The sequence below is a fragment of the Schistocerca piceifrons genome, chromosome 4 (assembly GCF_021461385.2).
Source record: "Schistocerca piceifrons isolate TAMUIC-IGC-003096 chromosome 4, iqSchPice1.1, whole genome shotgun sequence".
Taxonomy (NCBI): Eukaryota; Metazoa; Arthropoda; class Insecta; order Orthoptera; family Acrididae; genus Schistocerca; species Schistocerca piceifrons.
The window spans coordinates 32,118,154-32,135,234 of record NC_060141.1 but is presented as its reverse complement, the minus strand read 5'-3'; the positions used below and the strand labels follow the sequence as shown (position 1 = coordinate 32,135,234).

General features: G+C 44.2%; 1 protein-coding gene across 1 annotated transcript in view; it reads left to right on the top strand.

The window, feature by feature from the left end:
* Window positions 1–17,081, top strand: part of LOC124795570 (dynein regulatory complex subunit 7) — a 319,826-nt gene that overhangs the window by 226,573 nt on the left and 76,172 nt on the right. The window contains exon 8 of the mRNA XM_047259642.1: window positions 5,365–5,577. Coding sequence (XP_047115598.1) covers window positions 5,365–5,577 — 213 coding nt within the window. The remainder of the gene's footprint in view (window positions 1–5,364; window positions 5,578–17,081) is intronic.

Sequence of the window (17,081 nt, the reverse complement as noted above, 5' to 3'; positions counted from 1 at the left end):
ACTGTAGTAAATGACGTCATGAACACATGTCAAGGGTTGTAGAGTTATCACAAAGGTTCTGAGGTCACCAAACTATGTTTGGAGCCAGAATTGTTTCATCAGTATAACATTATGACATGCTGCCTCTGTATACTGGGCACTTCATACCTATACAAATATGCCCAAAGTGGTCTACCGTTACAAAAATGGGCTAAAAAGGATCATATTGAACCTGAAAAGAACCTAAAATGACTGACAAAATTATGTAAAATGGAAAAGACTGCAAATTCAGTAAAGTGTTTCTAATAAAATCTTTACTCTTTTAAGATACAAATAATAAGCCATGGTTTTCAGTGAATTGCAATCAACGAGTGAAGTTGTTGTTGTTGTTGTGGTCTTCAGTCCAAAGACTGGTTTGATGCAGCTCTCCATGCTACTCTATCCTGTGGAAGCCTCTTCATCTTCGAGTAGCTACTGCAATCTACAACCTTCTGAATCTTCTTACTATATGATCTCTTGTTCTCCTTCTACAATTTTTATCCTCCATATTTCCCTCCAGTACTAAATTGGTGATCCCTTTAAGTCTCAGAATGTGTCCTACCAACTGATCCCTTCTTCTAGTCAAGTTGTGCCATGAATTCCTCTTCTCCCCAATTCTATTCAGTACCTCATCACTGGTGACGTGATCTACCCATCTAATCTTCAACATTCTTCTGTAGCACCACATTTCAAAAGCTTCTATTCTCTTCTTGCCTAAACTGTTTATCGCCCAAGTTTCACTTTTATACATGGTTACATTCCAGACAAATAGCTTGAGAAAAGACTTTCTAAAACTCTGTACTATAAAAGTCTATACTTGATGTTAACAAATTTCTCCTCTTCAAAAACGCTTTTCTTGCCATAACCAGTCTACATTTTATATCCTCTCTACTTTGACATCATTAGTCATTTTGCTTCCCAAAGAGCAAAACTCATCTACTACTTTAAGTGTCTCATTTCCTAATCTAATTCACTCAGAATCACCTGATTTAATTTGATTACATTCCATTATCATCATTTTGCTTTTGTTGATATTCATCTAATATCCTCCTTTCAAGACACTATCCATTCTGTTGAGCTGCTCTTCCAAGTCCTTTGCTGTCTCTGACAGAATTACATTGTCATTTGCAAACCTCAAAGTTTTTATTTATTCTCCCTGGACTTTAATTCCTACTCCAAATTTTTCTTTTCTTTCCTTTACTAATTGCTCAATATAGTGATTGAATAACATCAGTGATAGGCTACAAACCTGTCTCACTCCCATCTCAACCATTGCTTCCCTTTCCTGCCCCTTGACTCTTATAACTGCCATCTGATTTCTGTACAAATTGTATATAGCCTTTTGGTCCCTGTATTTTGTCCCTGTCACCTTTAGAGTTTGAAAGAGAGTATTCCAGTCAACATTGTCAAAAGCTTAAGTCTACAAATGCTATGGTGCCTTTCCTTAAGCTATCTTCTATGAGAAGTCGTAGGGTTAGTATTGCCTCAAATGTTCCTACACTTCTCCGAAGACAGCTTCTACCAGTTTTTCCATTCTTCTGTAAAGAATTCATGGCTTGTTTAACTGCTATTTTGGTAATTTTCACACCTGTCAGCACCTGCTTTCTTTGGAATTGGTATCATTATATTCTTGTTCAAGTCTGATGGTATTTCACCTGTCTCATACATCTTTCTCACCAGATAGAAGAGTTTTGTCATGTCTGGCACCCCTAAGGCTATCAGTAGTCCTAACGGAATGTTGTCTATTCCTGGACCCTTGTTTCAACTTAGTCTTTCAGTGCTCTGTTTCTTCACGCAGTATCATATCTCCGATCTCATCTTCATCTACATCCTCTTCCATTTCCATAATAATGCACTCAAGTACATCTTCCATATTCCTTCCACCTTTCTCCTTTCCCTTGTTCACTTATGACTGGTTCTCCATCTGAGCTCTTGATATCCATACAGGTGCTTGTCTTTTCTCCAAAGGTGTCTTTAATTTTCCTGTAGGCAGCATCTATCTTACCCCTAGTGATATGTTTTTCTACATACTTACATTTATACTCTAGCCATTCCTGCTTAGCCGTTTTACACTTCTTGTCAACCTCTGTTTTGAGATATTTTTATTCCCTTTTGCTTGCTTCATTTACTGCATTTTTATGTTTTCTCCTTTCATCAATTAAATTAAATATATTTATACTAGCCCTCGTCTTTTTACCTACTTGATCCTCTGCAGACTTCACTATTTCATCCCTCAAAGCTACCCATTCTCTTCCTGCTGTGTTCCTTTCCCCTGTTCTTGCCAATTGTTCCCTAATGATCCCTCCGAAACTCTTTACAACCTCTGGTTCTTTCAGTTTATCTAGGTCCCACCTCCTTAAATTCCTAACTTTTTGAAGTTTCTTGAGTTTTAATCTACAGTTTATAACCAATAAATTAAGTTCAGAGTCCACATTTGCCCCTGGAAATGTCTTACAATTTAGAATCTGCTTTCTAAATCTCTGTCTAAACATTACATAATCAATCTGAAACCTTCAGTGTCTCCAGATCTCTCCCACATATACAGCCTTCTTTATGACTCTTAAACCAAGTGTTAGCTATGATTAAATTATGCTGTGTGGAAACTTCTACCAGGCAGCTTCCTCTTTCATTCCTTTCCCCCAGTCCGTATTCACCTATGACTTTTTTTTCTCTTCCTTTTCCTATTATTGAATTACGGTCCCCCATCACTATTAAATTTTCATTTCCTTTAACTACCAGAATAATTTCTTTTATCTCATCATACATTTCTTCAATCTCTTCATCAGCTGCAGAGCTTGTTAGCACATAAATGTGTACTACTGTTGTGGTTGTGAGCTTCATATCTATCTTGGCTACAATAATGTATTCACTATGCTGTTCTACACCTGCATTACCCCTCCTTGATTCTGTAGTTATAGCCCTATATTCACCTTACCAGAAGTCCTGTTACTCATGCCACTGAACGTAACTAATTCCCACTATATCTTAACTTTAACTTATCCATTTCCCTTTTTAAATTTTCTAACCTACCTGCTCAGTTAAGGGATCTGACATTCCATGCCCTGATCGTTAGAACACCAGTTTTCTTCCTCCTAATAACGACGTCCTTCTGAGTAGTCCACACCTGGAGATCTGAATGGGGGACTATTTTACCTCTGGGATATTTTACATAAGAGGATGCCATCATCATTTAATGACACGCTAGAGCTGCTTGCCCTCGGGAAATATTACGGCTGTAGTTTCCCCTTGCTTTCAGCTATTTGCAGTATCAGCACAGTAAGGCCATTTTGGGTGATGTTACAAGGCCAGTTCGGTCAATCATCCAGATTGTTGCCCCTGCAACTACTGAAAAGACTGATGCCCCTCTTCAGGAACCACACATTTGTCTGGCCTCACAGCAGATACCCCTGTGTTGTGGTTGCATCTACAGTATGGCCATGTGTATTGCTGAGGCAATCAAGTGCCCCCACCAATGGCAAGGTTCATGATTCAAAGGGGGGGGGGGGGGTTGAGCAAAGTATCCAGGGCAAATATAAAGTAAATAAGTTTGTGTTAACCTTACATTATGCATATTTATTTGTTATTTATATGCATCAAATTATATAAATGCATAGTAATATATAAATAAACTATCAAAACTTTGTTTTGCAAATCAAACTGCTTTTTTCTGCTGCTAGTTACTTGATTTATCCCATACGTGTTTCACCTTCTCCTGTTCTAAGGCATCACCAGTGGGATCTATAACGATACAGTTTTGTTAGTTATAGATTATCAAACAGTTCACTTCGCGATTTTTTGTAAAAAAAGTAATTACTTACGATTTGCTGATCTGCGTTTCCTCACATCTGGTCTGCAGGTCGCACTACCACTTTTATCACTGCCATATATTCACTTCTTTGTGTTCTCTCCATCCACACACTGTTCACCAAGTTTCTCACTCTTTTTTGTGGTGGACTATCGTTCTTTTGTCACTCGATACAACTATTTCGTCGTACACTTCTTTTCACAGTGTAAATATTGCGACTTCATTACATGTTTCATCTTCTTTTGAAGCATGGTGAACAGTGAGTGGATGGCGAGAACACAAAGATGTGAATATATGGCAGTGATAAAAGTGGTAGTGCGACCTCCAGAGCAGATATGAGGAAACGCAGATCAGCAAATTGTAAGTAATTACTTATTTTTACAAAAAAATTGCGAAGTGAACTGTTTGATAATCTATAACTAACAAAACTGTATCATTATAGATCCCACTGGTGATGTTTTAGAACAGGAGAAGGCGAAATGCGTATGGGATAAATCAAGTAACTAGCAGCAGGAAAAGGCAGTTTGATTTGCAAAACAAGTATTTATATGCTTGCTGCGGAGGATGGCCACACAAACAAACGTGTTATCAAAACTTTACTGACTTATAGTATTCATTTTATATAAGCAGCACACCCTGCTGTCGCAGGGAAAAGAAGGGGACCAGTGGAAAAATTCCCCTGTTGGACCACAAGAAAGGCAAATATGTTCCTCTTCCTAAGACTTTGACTGAAAATTGGAAAACCATCTATCTAAACCCTTATTCCACCTTCCTCAACACAAACAGTTGCAGTAGAAGAGAGAGAACACAGAGTGAGTGGAGAGTGAGTGGAGGAGAAAGAGAGAGGAGACAGTGATGGTGGGAGGGAAAAGTGGCAAGAGAGGTGCATAAAGAAAAATAGCAGTGGGAGCCAAAGAGAGAGAGGAGATACTGATGGTTGGTGAGAGACACTGGCAGTAAAAGAGAAAGAGAGATGGATGAAGATGGAAGCAGTGGGATCAAAAGATGGAGGAGACAGTGGAAATGTAAAATACAGATGAGTGGAGATGAGACATAGGCTTGGGAGGTCTGGAACCTCCCATACTGGTGAACTTTAATATGTAGGTGTATTGGAGACCGCGCTTTGTACCTAAATTTTGGACAAGTGGGTATGGGGGAAAAAGTGAGTTGGACCCTACAGATTTTTGAGCTGCTGAGGTATGGTGGTGACCGTGAATATATACTGTAAATCAATGGAAGGAAAAGGATATGCTTAATATGAAAGCTTCACTGCAAAGAGAGACTGGATATAAGGATTTAGAATGCTCTGGGTTAAAAGAACTTGAATATGTTCACATGGCAAAATGTTTGTGAGAAAGATGGAATGAACACTGAAGAAGCTGGTTTCCTACTTTTCTAGCACAGTCTTTAAGAGAGAAACATATTCTCCTTTTTGTGCTGTGACAGGAGCATTCTTTTGATAGTATTTATATGTTTTCCTAATAGTGTTAGCACAAGTAGAGATCCTAATATTATTAATAATTATATTTCATTTTACACAGAAAATAACAGAAAGATTCCTTCGGAATCCAGACAAAGCACCAAATGAAGATGTTGCTGAAAGGGTGTTTGCATTAGCAGAAAATGAGATCAGGTTACGATACTACCATGGACCTCACCAAATAACTGGGGCTGTCCGAGAATTCATAAAGCCACCTCTGTCTGAAAGAGGCGAAAATCTGACATTTGATCCTGATCTCACCAAAGGCCACCAAGTAAGATTTAATGTAATACTAATTAAGTTCTTGTAGCTGGGGTTCACTGTTGTGTAAAATTTTTTAAAGGACATCATGGCCACTGCAGGCTAAAATTATTTATTTATAAAAACCACTATTGCAATTTCAGCCATATAGCCATTATTGCGGGTACTAGGGAAGGAGCACATATGTAGAAAGGCACTTAAATCACACCATGCTTATGGTAGTCATTTTGCTCAACTTCACAATGACTACACTGCTGAGATCTCAATAGTCGTTTTTAATAATTTAATACTGATTTGTGTAAGATAAGATTAATGATTGGAAAGGATTTATATTAAAATTTTAAATTATTAATCTATTTCTTGATTTCAATTTTGCACATTGTGACAAGTCTGATAGAATAGTTTTATAACTAGCTTCAATCGATGAATTTTGTTTTCGCATAACGAAATTGTCACTTACAAAATGAGAAAAGAAAAGAAAAATGACACCTATGACAAAAAGAGGAGAGAATTTTAAGGAATATGGGATGAGTGAAGCTATGCACCAACAACAAGAATGCATTGTTAGAAATAAATTCTATGCACATTATAAACAATTAATTCTCAATAAACTACTATATGCTATTTGTCACTGCATAGGTAAAACAAACACAATAAATCTATAAGGAAAGCTACTACTTAAAAAAACTGTCACATTCTTATTTATACAAAGTTTCTTTTGCTTATGCGCAACTGCTTGTTACTAATTATATCATTACACTCTCATCAGAGAGTACTAAAATAATAATCTGCACATTGTAACCACCAAAATATAGTTCTCAAAACTACAGCAAAACAAGTACAGAAAGGCAATTGTTTGTATCTCAGATATTAGAAACAACAGTACTTTCAAAAAGAAAGAAGAAAGAAAATGGAGGAGAGTGGAAAGCAATTGGATACATTCTCTGTATGTTCCTTGCACTTTCATGTATTTCTCTGTCAGCTGTCAGTTACTTCCACCTACAAACCTTGCCACAGTGATCCCATTGCAGCAATCCAGCAGGATCTCCAGTCACTACTCAAATCCTTAGGCCCATCCCAGAACCTCTCCTCAGAGCCGGCCGCGGTGGTCTCGCGGTTCTAGGTGCGCAGTCCGGAACCGCGCGACTGCTACGGTCGCAGGTTCGAATCCTGCCTCGGGCATGGATGTGTGTGATGTCCTTAGGTTAGTTAGGTTTAAGTAGTTCTAAGTTCTAGGGGACTGATGACCACAGCTGTTAAGTCCCATAGTGCTCAGAGCCAGCCTCTCCTCAGAGTCCATCTCTCTACTTACCCCTACCACTCCCTGCACTTCCACCTTCTACATCCTTCCTAAAGCCCATAAACTCAACCATCCAGGATGACCCATTGTAGCCGGTTACTGTGGTCCCACTGAGAGAATCTCTGCTCTCATAGACCAACACATTCAACCTATTACCTGGAACCTATCCTCCTATATAAAAGATACCAACCATTTCCTCGACCAACTCTCCACAGTTCCTCTCCCTTTACCACACGGTGCCCTGCTCGTCACTATTGATGCCACCTCTCTGTACACTAACATTCCTCATGCCCATGGCCTTACTGCTATTGAACACTACATTTCCAGATGCCCTATGGATTCCATACCAACAACCTCCTTTCTAGTCTCCATGACCAACTATATCCTCACCCACAATTACTTCTCCTTTGAAGGCATTACCTACAAACAAATCTGTGGTATGGCTATGGGCACCCATATGGCACCATCCTATGCTAATCTATTCATGGGCCATCTAGAGGAATCCTTCCTAAAAACCCAGAATCCTAAACCTCACCTGGTTCAGATTCATTGATGACATATTTGCTATCTGGATTGAAGGTGAGGACACCTTATTCACATTCCTCCAGAACCTCAACAACTTCTCCCCCATTTGCTTCACCTGCTCCCTCTCAACCCAACAAGTCACCTTCCTAGATGTTGACCTCCGCCTCGAAGATGGCTACATCAGTACCTCCATCCATATCAAACCTACTAACCACCAGCCATACCTCCACTTCAACAGCTGCCACCCATTTCATACCAAGAAGTCCCTCTCACTGAAGCCTTCACTGACCGTAATTATCCTCCCAACCTTGTACAAAAACAAATCTCCCGTACCTCATCTTTCCAGTCTCCCACCACCTCCCAAAGTCCCACAGCCTTACCACAGAGGAGCATTCTCCTCGTAACTCAGTACCATCCGGGACTGGAGCAACTGAATTACATTCTCCGCCAGGGTTTCGATCACCTCTCGTCGTGCCCTGAAATGAGAAATGTCCTACCCACTATCCTTCCCACTCCTCCTACCGTGGTATCCCACCGTCCACCGAACCTACACAGTATACTCGTCCATCCCTACACAACCCCTGCTCCAAATCCCTTACCTCATGGCTCATACCCCTGTAATAGACCTAGATGCAAGACCTGTCCCATACATCCTCCTACCACCACCTACTCCAGTCCGATTACTAACATTACCTATCACATCAAAGGCAGGGCTCCTTGTGAAACCAGTCGTGTGGTCTACAAGCTAAGCTGCAACCACTGTGCTGCAGTATATGTAGGCATGACAACCAACAAGCTGTCTGTCTGCATGAACGGCCACTGACAAACTGTGGCCAAAAAACAAGTGGACTACCCTGTAGCTGAACACACTGCCAAACATAATACCCCTCATTTCAATGACTGCTTCTCAGCCTGTGCCATATGGATCCTTCCCACTAACACCAGCTTTCCTGAATTGCGCAGGTGGGAACTTTCCCTGCAATACATCCTATGTTCCTGTAACCCTCCTGGCCTCAACCTTCGTTAGTCACTGTCCTCACCCATCCAGCCCCCTCCCTGTTCCCATTCCAGCACTACACAGCCGTCATTTCACCGCCACACCCAATCTTTTAATTTCTTTTATTTTTATTTCTCTCCTTTCTGCTACTTACCCCCTGCCCCCTCCGCACCTTCTCTCTTACCCTCCATCTAAACTGCAACACTTCACTGTCCGCCACTCCCACCATACTATCCCTCCCCCACCCCTCCCCAGCCTCCTCCTACCCCCACCCAGTCGCCACTCCCATCAGGCACTGGTGCTGCTGCTCGCAGTGCAGTTTCAGCTCTCTGAGACTGCAGATGTGTGTGAAAGTTGTGCTTGCGTGAGTGTGTGTGTGTGTGTTGAGTGTGAGTGTGAGTGTGTGAGTGAGTGTGTGTGTGTGTGTGTGTGTGTGTGTGTGTGTCTATTGCTGACAAAGGCCTTAATGGCCGAAAGCTATGATTGTGTGAATCTTTTTATTGTGCCTATCGTGGCTCAGCATCTCCACTATATGGTGAGTAGCAATTTTCCTTCTCTCGTATTGTTACATTCCATCCTGGAATTTCCGTTGTTTGATTTTATGTATTAATTCATTTTATAATTGATTAAGTGCTATTTACACATTTCATTTTGGTTTCAGTTCTTATTAGTTTTACTGAAGTTATTGAGAGATCAGTATTAATAACGTTTGACATTTTAAATATACAGTTGTAAAATTTCATTATGAGACTTAATTTTAGACTGAGCTGGACTGAAATTGTATTTATTTTCCTTGCTGCCCAACTTTGCACATAATTTGAAACAAAAAAAAATGCACAGTTTATATTCTGTACACCTTGTCTAGATAAAGAGCTTTTGATTATAAGACAGTAAATACAAAATCACCTCTAACTTTGAGATTTACTGTTGTTGAACACATAAATACATACATTGCTGGTAAAGAAAGAAGATGTGTATGTTTACCAAAGCAAAATGATCTGGCTGAATGTACGCTGTTACTCCAGTCTTGTCCTCCCAACCTTATTGGGTCTCTTGCTTGGTTTAAAAGGGGGTGGGGGGTGGGGGGGGGGGGGGTGGGAGGGACTAAACAGCGAGGTCATCGGTCCCTTGTTCCCAGTAGAACAATTACCCAAGGTAAAGAAGAAAACAGAGAAGACATACGGCACAATAACAGGAGAAAGGAAGAACCAGAAGAATGACAGAAGGATGACAAACACTACAATCGACAAAACAGGACAAGAAAACCACAGAGAGATGCAAGAAACAGGGAGAAGACACTAAAAACAAGAGAGCAGATTACTATGGCTGACTGACGATGACAATAAAAAAGGAGGAGCTAGCCACTCTGTAACACATTAAAACCTCCACCCTAAAAGCCCTAGGAACAAAGGACAAGAACTAAAACTCAGATCAAATGATAAAACCTACCCTCACAAATAAAACGTAAAACGAAAGCTGCTGTTGAGGCATTGTTGACCAACACCAAAGGTAGGGTGCTGGGAAAGTTTAAAGTCCACCACAGAGTGGCTAAAAGTGGGCAGTCCAGCAAGAGGTGGATGATTGTCATTTAGGAGCTACAGTGACACTGAGGTGGGTCCTCATGACTGAGGAGGTAACCACGCGTTAGCCATGTATGGCCAATGCAGAGCTGGCAGAAGACAACTGATGCCCTGCGAGAAGCTTGCAGGGAAGACTTCCACACATTCGCAGTCTCCTTAATGACACACAGTTTGTTGTGCATACTGTTATGCCACTCCATCTACCAAAGCTGAAAAACCTTGCGGCGCAAGGCAGAACACAGGTCAGTTTCAGAGATGCCCATCTCCAGGAGAGGTTTCCACGTAGCCTGTTTGGTGAGCCTGTCAGCAAGTTTGTTGCCTGGGATTCTGACATGTCCTGGCGTCCACACAAACACCACTGAACCACTGGACCGTTCCAGAGCAAAGATGGACTCCAGGATGTTCGCTACCAAAGGATGGTGAGGGTAGCACTGGTCAATAGCTTGTAAGCTGCTCAGGGAATCAGAACAGAGAAGAAATGACTCACCAGAACAGGAACGGATGTACTAAAGTGCACAAGATATGGCCAGAAGCTCTGCAGTGAATATACTGCAGCCAGCGGGCAAAGAATGCTGTTCAATATAGCCTCTGTGGACATAGGCGAAGCCAACATTACCATGAGCCATCGAGCCGTCGGTGTAAACAACTTCAGAGCCCCGGAACATGTCAAGAACTGAGAGGAAGTGACAGCAGAGAGCGGCGTGGTTAACGGAGTCCTAAGGACCACGCAAAAGGTCCACACAAACCTTCGGGCAAGGTGTACACCAATAAGGTGTATGTGAATGGACCTCAAGTAAAGGTGGTAAAGGGAAGGGCTCCAGTTCGGAGAGAAGGGATCGCATCATGAGCCCTGACCTTGGCTGCCAATGCGGGAGATGAACTGTTGTGGTTCGGAAAAGGAGATGGTAATTCAGATGCTCAGGAGAACTATGAATGTGTGCAACATAACTGGCGAGCAACTGTGCACATCAGATCCACAATGGAGGGACTCCAGCCTCCACCAGGACACTGGTCATCGGACCTGTCCTAAAAGCTCCTGTCGCTAGGGAAATGCCACAGTGGTGCACTGGGTCAAGTAAACACAAATCTGGTGGTGTCGCCAAACCATAAACGAGACTCTCATAGTCAAGGTGGGATTGAACAAGGGCTCAATAGAGCTGCAACATTGTAGAGCGATCTACACCCCAGTTGGTGTTGCACAGGCAGCGGAGACATTCAGGTGCTGCCTGCACTCCCACTTAAGCTGATGAAGGTGAGGTAGCCAAGTCAATTGGGCACTGAAAACCAGTCCTAAGAATTGATACATCTCCACTACAGTGAGTGGATCGTCATTAAGATAAAGTTCAGGATCTGGATGAACAGTACGATCCCGACAGAAGTGCATGACACACAACTTCATGGCTGAAAACTGGAAGCCATGGGCTAGAGCCCGTGACTGCATCTTGTGAATGGCTCCCTGTAGGTGCCACTCAGCAACACCTGTACTGGAGGAGCAATAGAAAATGCAGAAGTCATCCGCATACAAAGAAGGGGAGACTGATGGCCCTACAGCTGCTGCTAGGCTGTTAATGGCCACTAAAAATAGATACACTCAATACAGAGCCCTGTAGAATGCCATTCTCCTGAATATGGGGGGAAATATGGGAGGCACCAACTTGGACACGGAAAGTACGGAGTGACAAGAAGTTTTGGATAAAAATCGGGAGCAGGCCCCACAGACCCCATTCATACAATGTGGCAAGGATATGATGTCGTCAGGTTGTATCGTATGCTTTATGTAAGTGAAAAGAGATGGCAAGCAGGTGTTGGCATCTGGAAAAGGCTGTTCGGATAGCAGACTCGTGGGATACAAGATTATCAGTGGCAGAGCGACCCTGGCGGAAGCATCCCAGACATAATCTAGTGGATTATTACTGGGTTTTTGCACCAGAATGATGGTGCTCTCCTGCCATCGATGGAAAGAGGCCACTGCACCAGATTCAGTTGAAGGTGATGAGGACATATCGCTTGTAGTCAGACGAGAGATGTTTAATCATCTGACTGTGGATCGAATCTGGCCCAGGAGCTGTGTCGGGGCAATGCGCAAGTGCACTAAGGATGTTATAGGGTTCACTGTGGCGTATAGTGAATGAGAGAACTTTCCTTTCCATCCACCGTTTGAGGGTGCAAAAGGCTGGGGGGTTAGTTCTCTGATGCAGAGGCTCAGGCATAATAGTGCTCAGCAAAGTGCTCGGCAATTGGCAATCATGTTTGCGTCGGTAGAGAGCACGCCATTGATGTTAACGCCAGGGACACCTGTTGGGTTCTGGTACCCAAAAAGACGTTTGATCTTTGTCCAGAATTGGGAAGGTGGCATATGGCACCCAATGGTTGACACATAACTCTCGCAACACTCCTGTTTCCATCGTTTTATAAGCAGGCGAATGGGCACGGAGCCACTTCAAGGCTATTAGGTGCTCTAGGGAAGGGTGCCGCTTATGTCACTGTAGAGCTCACTGACGCTCTTTAACTGCCTCAGCGACTTCCGGCGACCACCAAGGGACTGGCTTTCACTGAGGGCACCCTAGACAATGAGGTATCACGTTATCCGCCACAGAAATTATCGTTGTAGTGACCTGCTCAATCACAACAACGATGGCACCACGTGGGGGAGATTCAACGGTGACTGCAGAGGTGAAGGCTACCATGTCTGCCTTGTTTAAAGCCCACCTGGGTAGGTGTCCCTGGGCATGACGCTGAGGGAGGGAGGGACAGGAAAATGGGGAAGTGCTCACTATCGCACAGGTCATCATGTGCTCTCCAGAGGACAGATGGGCTGCAAATTGATAAATCAATGGTCTAGTAACTACCATGAGCCACACTGAAATGTGTGGTGCCCCCAGTATTTAAGAAGCAGACGTCGAGTTGGGACAGTAAATTTTCGACATCTCTGCCACGGCCACAAGAGGTTATGGGCGTTAAAATCTCCCAAAAGTAGGAAAGGTTTAGGGAGTTGATTAATCAGTCCAGCAAATACGTTCAGGGGTACTGCACCACCTGGAGGGAGATATACGTTGCATACAGTTATTTCCTGCATCATCCTTATCCTGACAGCCACAGCTTCCAGAGGAGTTTGAAGGGGCACAGGTTCACTATGTACCGAGTTCAGGACATAAATGCAAACTCCACCTGACACTCTATTATATTTGCTATGGTTCTTGTAATATCCCCTGTAGCCATGAAGGGCAGGGGTATGCAGTGTCAGGAACCAGGTTTCCTGGAGAGCAATGCAGAAAGCAGGTGTAAAGCTTAACAGTTGCCATAGCTCAGCCAGGTGGTGGAAAAAACCGCCACAATTCCACTGGAGGATGACGTGATTGTGAGACTGGAAAGGCATGAAACATTCAATGAGGTAGTCTATGCCTCAGGGTCACCTGCTGCCACTGACTTATTTCCTGAACAGGCTATATCCATTGTGACTGAGGGTCTGGCAAGATCTAGGTCCTCAGCAGATGCCAGAGTCTTCATCTCATCCTCAGATGCAGAGCTTGTAGGTAGCGGTGGTGTGGGTGCCACCACAATTACCTTGGTCTTGGGGGCCTTATTTCTGGATTTCTCTCGCTGATCCTTGGGTTTCTCTGGCTGGGAGGGCTTCACTGATTCAGTCTCCGGGACTGAGGATGATCCACTGGCAAGTGTCATCTTTCCCACTAGCAGAAACCTGGGAAGGGAGTGACCCAAGGGTCCCCTCCCTAGCGAGAGGAGCCAAAGAAGACTTATGCTTCTCTTGCTGAGAAGTGGGGACTGGTGTTCGTGATGGTTGGGGGGCAGTGCTTCCAAGGTAGGTGGTGCAGGAGCAAACAGGGAGGGAAGTGCCCCCCACCATCAAGAGGGCAAGTGTACTCTTCTGGCTCTGAGAGCCGACTGAAACTCATGGAACTGATGGGGCTACAACTGTTCTCATAGTGACGGCATAAGAGGAGGTCATAGCCACACGATGTAGGCACTCAAATTTCCTCTTGGCCTCAGTGTAGGTCAGTCAGTCCAGGGTCTCATATTCCATGATTTTCCTTTCTTGCTGTAAAATCCTGCAGTCTGGTGAGCAAGGGGTAATGATGCTCTCCACAGTTGACACAGATGGGGGGCAGGGCACATGGAGTATTGGGATGGGATGGACAACCACAATCTCGACATGTGCTGCTGGAAGTACAAAGCACCACATTGGGGGAGGGGTATATGGCTTAATATCGCAACGGTAGACCATCACCTTGACCTTCTCGGGTAACGTGTCACCCTTCAAAGCCAAGATGAGGGCACCGGTGACAGCCTGATTATCCCTCAGACCCCAATGGACACGCGGGACTAAATGAACTCCTCGATGCTCTAAGTCGGCACGCACCTCGTCGTCAGACTGCAAAAGAAGGTCCCTGTGGAATATAATGCACTGGACCATATTTAAGCTCTTATGAAGCATGATGGTAACAGAAACATCCCCCAGCTTGTCACAAGCGAATAATGCAAGCTGGGCAGAGGATTCCGTTTTTATCAAGACTGACCCTCACCGCATTTTGGACAAGCCCTCCACCTCCTCAAACTTGTCCTCTAAATGCTCTGCAAAAAGCTGAGGCTTCACCGAGAGAAAGGAGTCCCCATCAGCTCTCGTACATATGAGGTACCACAGCGAATGAGCTCCACTGCCATCCTTAACCTGGCATACCTCCCATGGTGTGGTCAGGGAAGGGAATGACTTGGGGTCATATTTCTTAGCATTAAAGTTAGACATTGCCTGCTTAGAGACTACTGGCATTGGCCACCAGCAAGAGATGATGTAATGCACTTCATGGCGTGTCATCCTCCCTGATGCCACCCACTCCGACCAGAGGTCCTCCCCATGGGCGCCACCCTGCCGCAGCAAAGGCCACCTGGCAGGATGGCCATTGCTGGAAGTCCTGTGCCCCAACGTGATGGGCATCTACTCTTTGGCATATATGGGGAGTTAACGGCACAGGCATCAGCAGAGTGATCCCTGCGTAGTCAGGGGGCTACAACCAACCAGGTACATGGTGGCCTCACCACAATGGACTGGGTACCATGCTGGATATGAGGTGCAAAGAATTCCATAGTCCTTGTCGGTACAGAAAATGATGCTGCATAGTGGGTGGAGGAACACGCACCCAGGGAGGTTGATTTAGAGATGGAGGATCAGTGGGAATGCAGTGCAATGGCGAGAAAGTGGGCTAAAGATGTCAGTGCACGATGGACATGATGCACCATGTAAGGAGCTCTTCCCTAATTGGTTCGCTCTTTGGGAAAATTTTGAAAAATGGAGGTAGAACCCTACAGGGGACAATCACATAAAGACTGAAAGGTGTGAGACTCCTTTTAGTCACCTCTTATGACAGGCAGCAATACCTCAGGCCTATTCTAACCCACAGCAGGGCAACTGTATTGGGGAGAGACCCGTTATGAAACAACAAATCATCAAAGTCCAGATCAAGGTAGAGACTATGAACTGATGGTTCTAGATTTTTCTGTGAAAGTATTTGCAGAAGTAATACCATATCTGATTGGGTGAGTACTGGTCTGATACCCATACCCCACCACATTAAAGTGATTCACTAACATTTTGAAAATGATCACACACTTTCACATGAATAACAATAGACACAAACAGATGGGTATATGCTTTCTGCCAAGGAAGAGGTAGGAGAGGAGGAGGGGGGGAGGGGGGCATGACAGTGGGGAGGTAGAGCATCCAGTGAACGTAACAGCCATGTTCTGTAGTTCGACTAAGCCAAAATGATGAAGTGTTACCTTCTAAATGCTCTATCACACTGATAAAATTCATAATAAGGATAGTTGCTATTCACCATATAGTGGAAATGCTGAATCGCTGATAGGCACAATAAAGAGAAAGTCACAAAATAAGCTTTCAGCCAACAAGGCCTTTGTCAAAAATAGACAACACACACACACACACACACACACACACACACACACACACACACACACACACTCCCTCATGCAAACACAAGTCCCACACGCATGACTGTGGTCTCTGGTAGCTGAAGCCACACTGCGAGCAGCAACAGCAATGCATAAAGGGAGAAGCAATTGGGTGGGGGTAAGGAGGAGGCTGGGAAGGAAGGGGAGGGATAGCAGGGTAGGGGTAGCAGATAGTGCAGTGTTGCTGGGAAGCATGCAGGGATGAGGGGGAGAGAGGGTGGGGCAGCTAGGTACACAGTCGGGAGGTTACACAGAGGTCATGGGAGAGGTGTAATGGTGGTGGTGGGGGGCGGGGGTAGGGGGGGGGGGGAGAGGAAGCAGAAAAGGAAAGAAGTAAGAAAACTGGGAGCATTGGTGAAATAGAGGGCTGTGTCAGGCAGGAATGGCAACAGGGAAAGGGCTGGATGGGTGAGGATAGTGACTAATTAAGGTTGAGGCCAGACGGGTTACAGGAACATAGGATATATTGCAGGGAGAGTTCCCAGCTGTGCAATTCAGAAAAGCTGGTGTTGGTGGGAAGGATCCATATGGCACAGGCTGTGAAGCCGTCATTGAAATGAAGAATGTTGTGTTGGGTCATGTGCTCACAAACAGGGTGGTCCAGTTGTTCCTTGGCCATAGCTTGTCATTTATGCAGACCGACAGCTTGTTGGTTGTCATGCTCACAATGGTTGCAGCTTAGCTTTTAGATCACATGACTGTTTTCACAGGTAGTCCTGCCTTGATGGGATAGTTGATGTTTGTGGCCGGACCGGAGTAGTTGGTGGTGGGAGGATGTATGGGATAGGTCTTGCATCTAGGTCTATTAGATGGATATGACTCATGAGGTAAGGGGTTGGTAGCAGGGACTGTGTTGGGATGGACCAAGTAGATTGTGTAGGTTTGGTGGATGGCAGAATACCACTGTGGGAGGCATGAGAAGGATAGTGGGTTGGATGTTTCTCATTTCAGGGCACTACAAGAGGTAGTTGAAACCCTGGCGGGGAATGTAATTCCATTGATGCAGTCCTGGGTGGTACTGAGATACAAGGGGAATGCTCATCTGTGGCCAGATGGTGATGTGAGACTGGATAGATAAGGCACAGGAGATTTTTTTTTTTTACGAGGTTGGGAGGATAGTTACGGTCTGT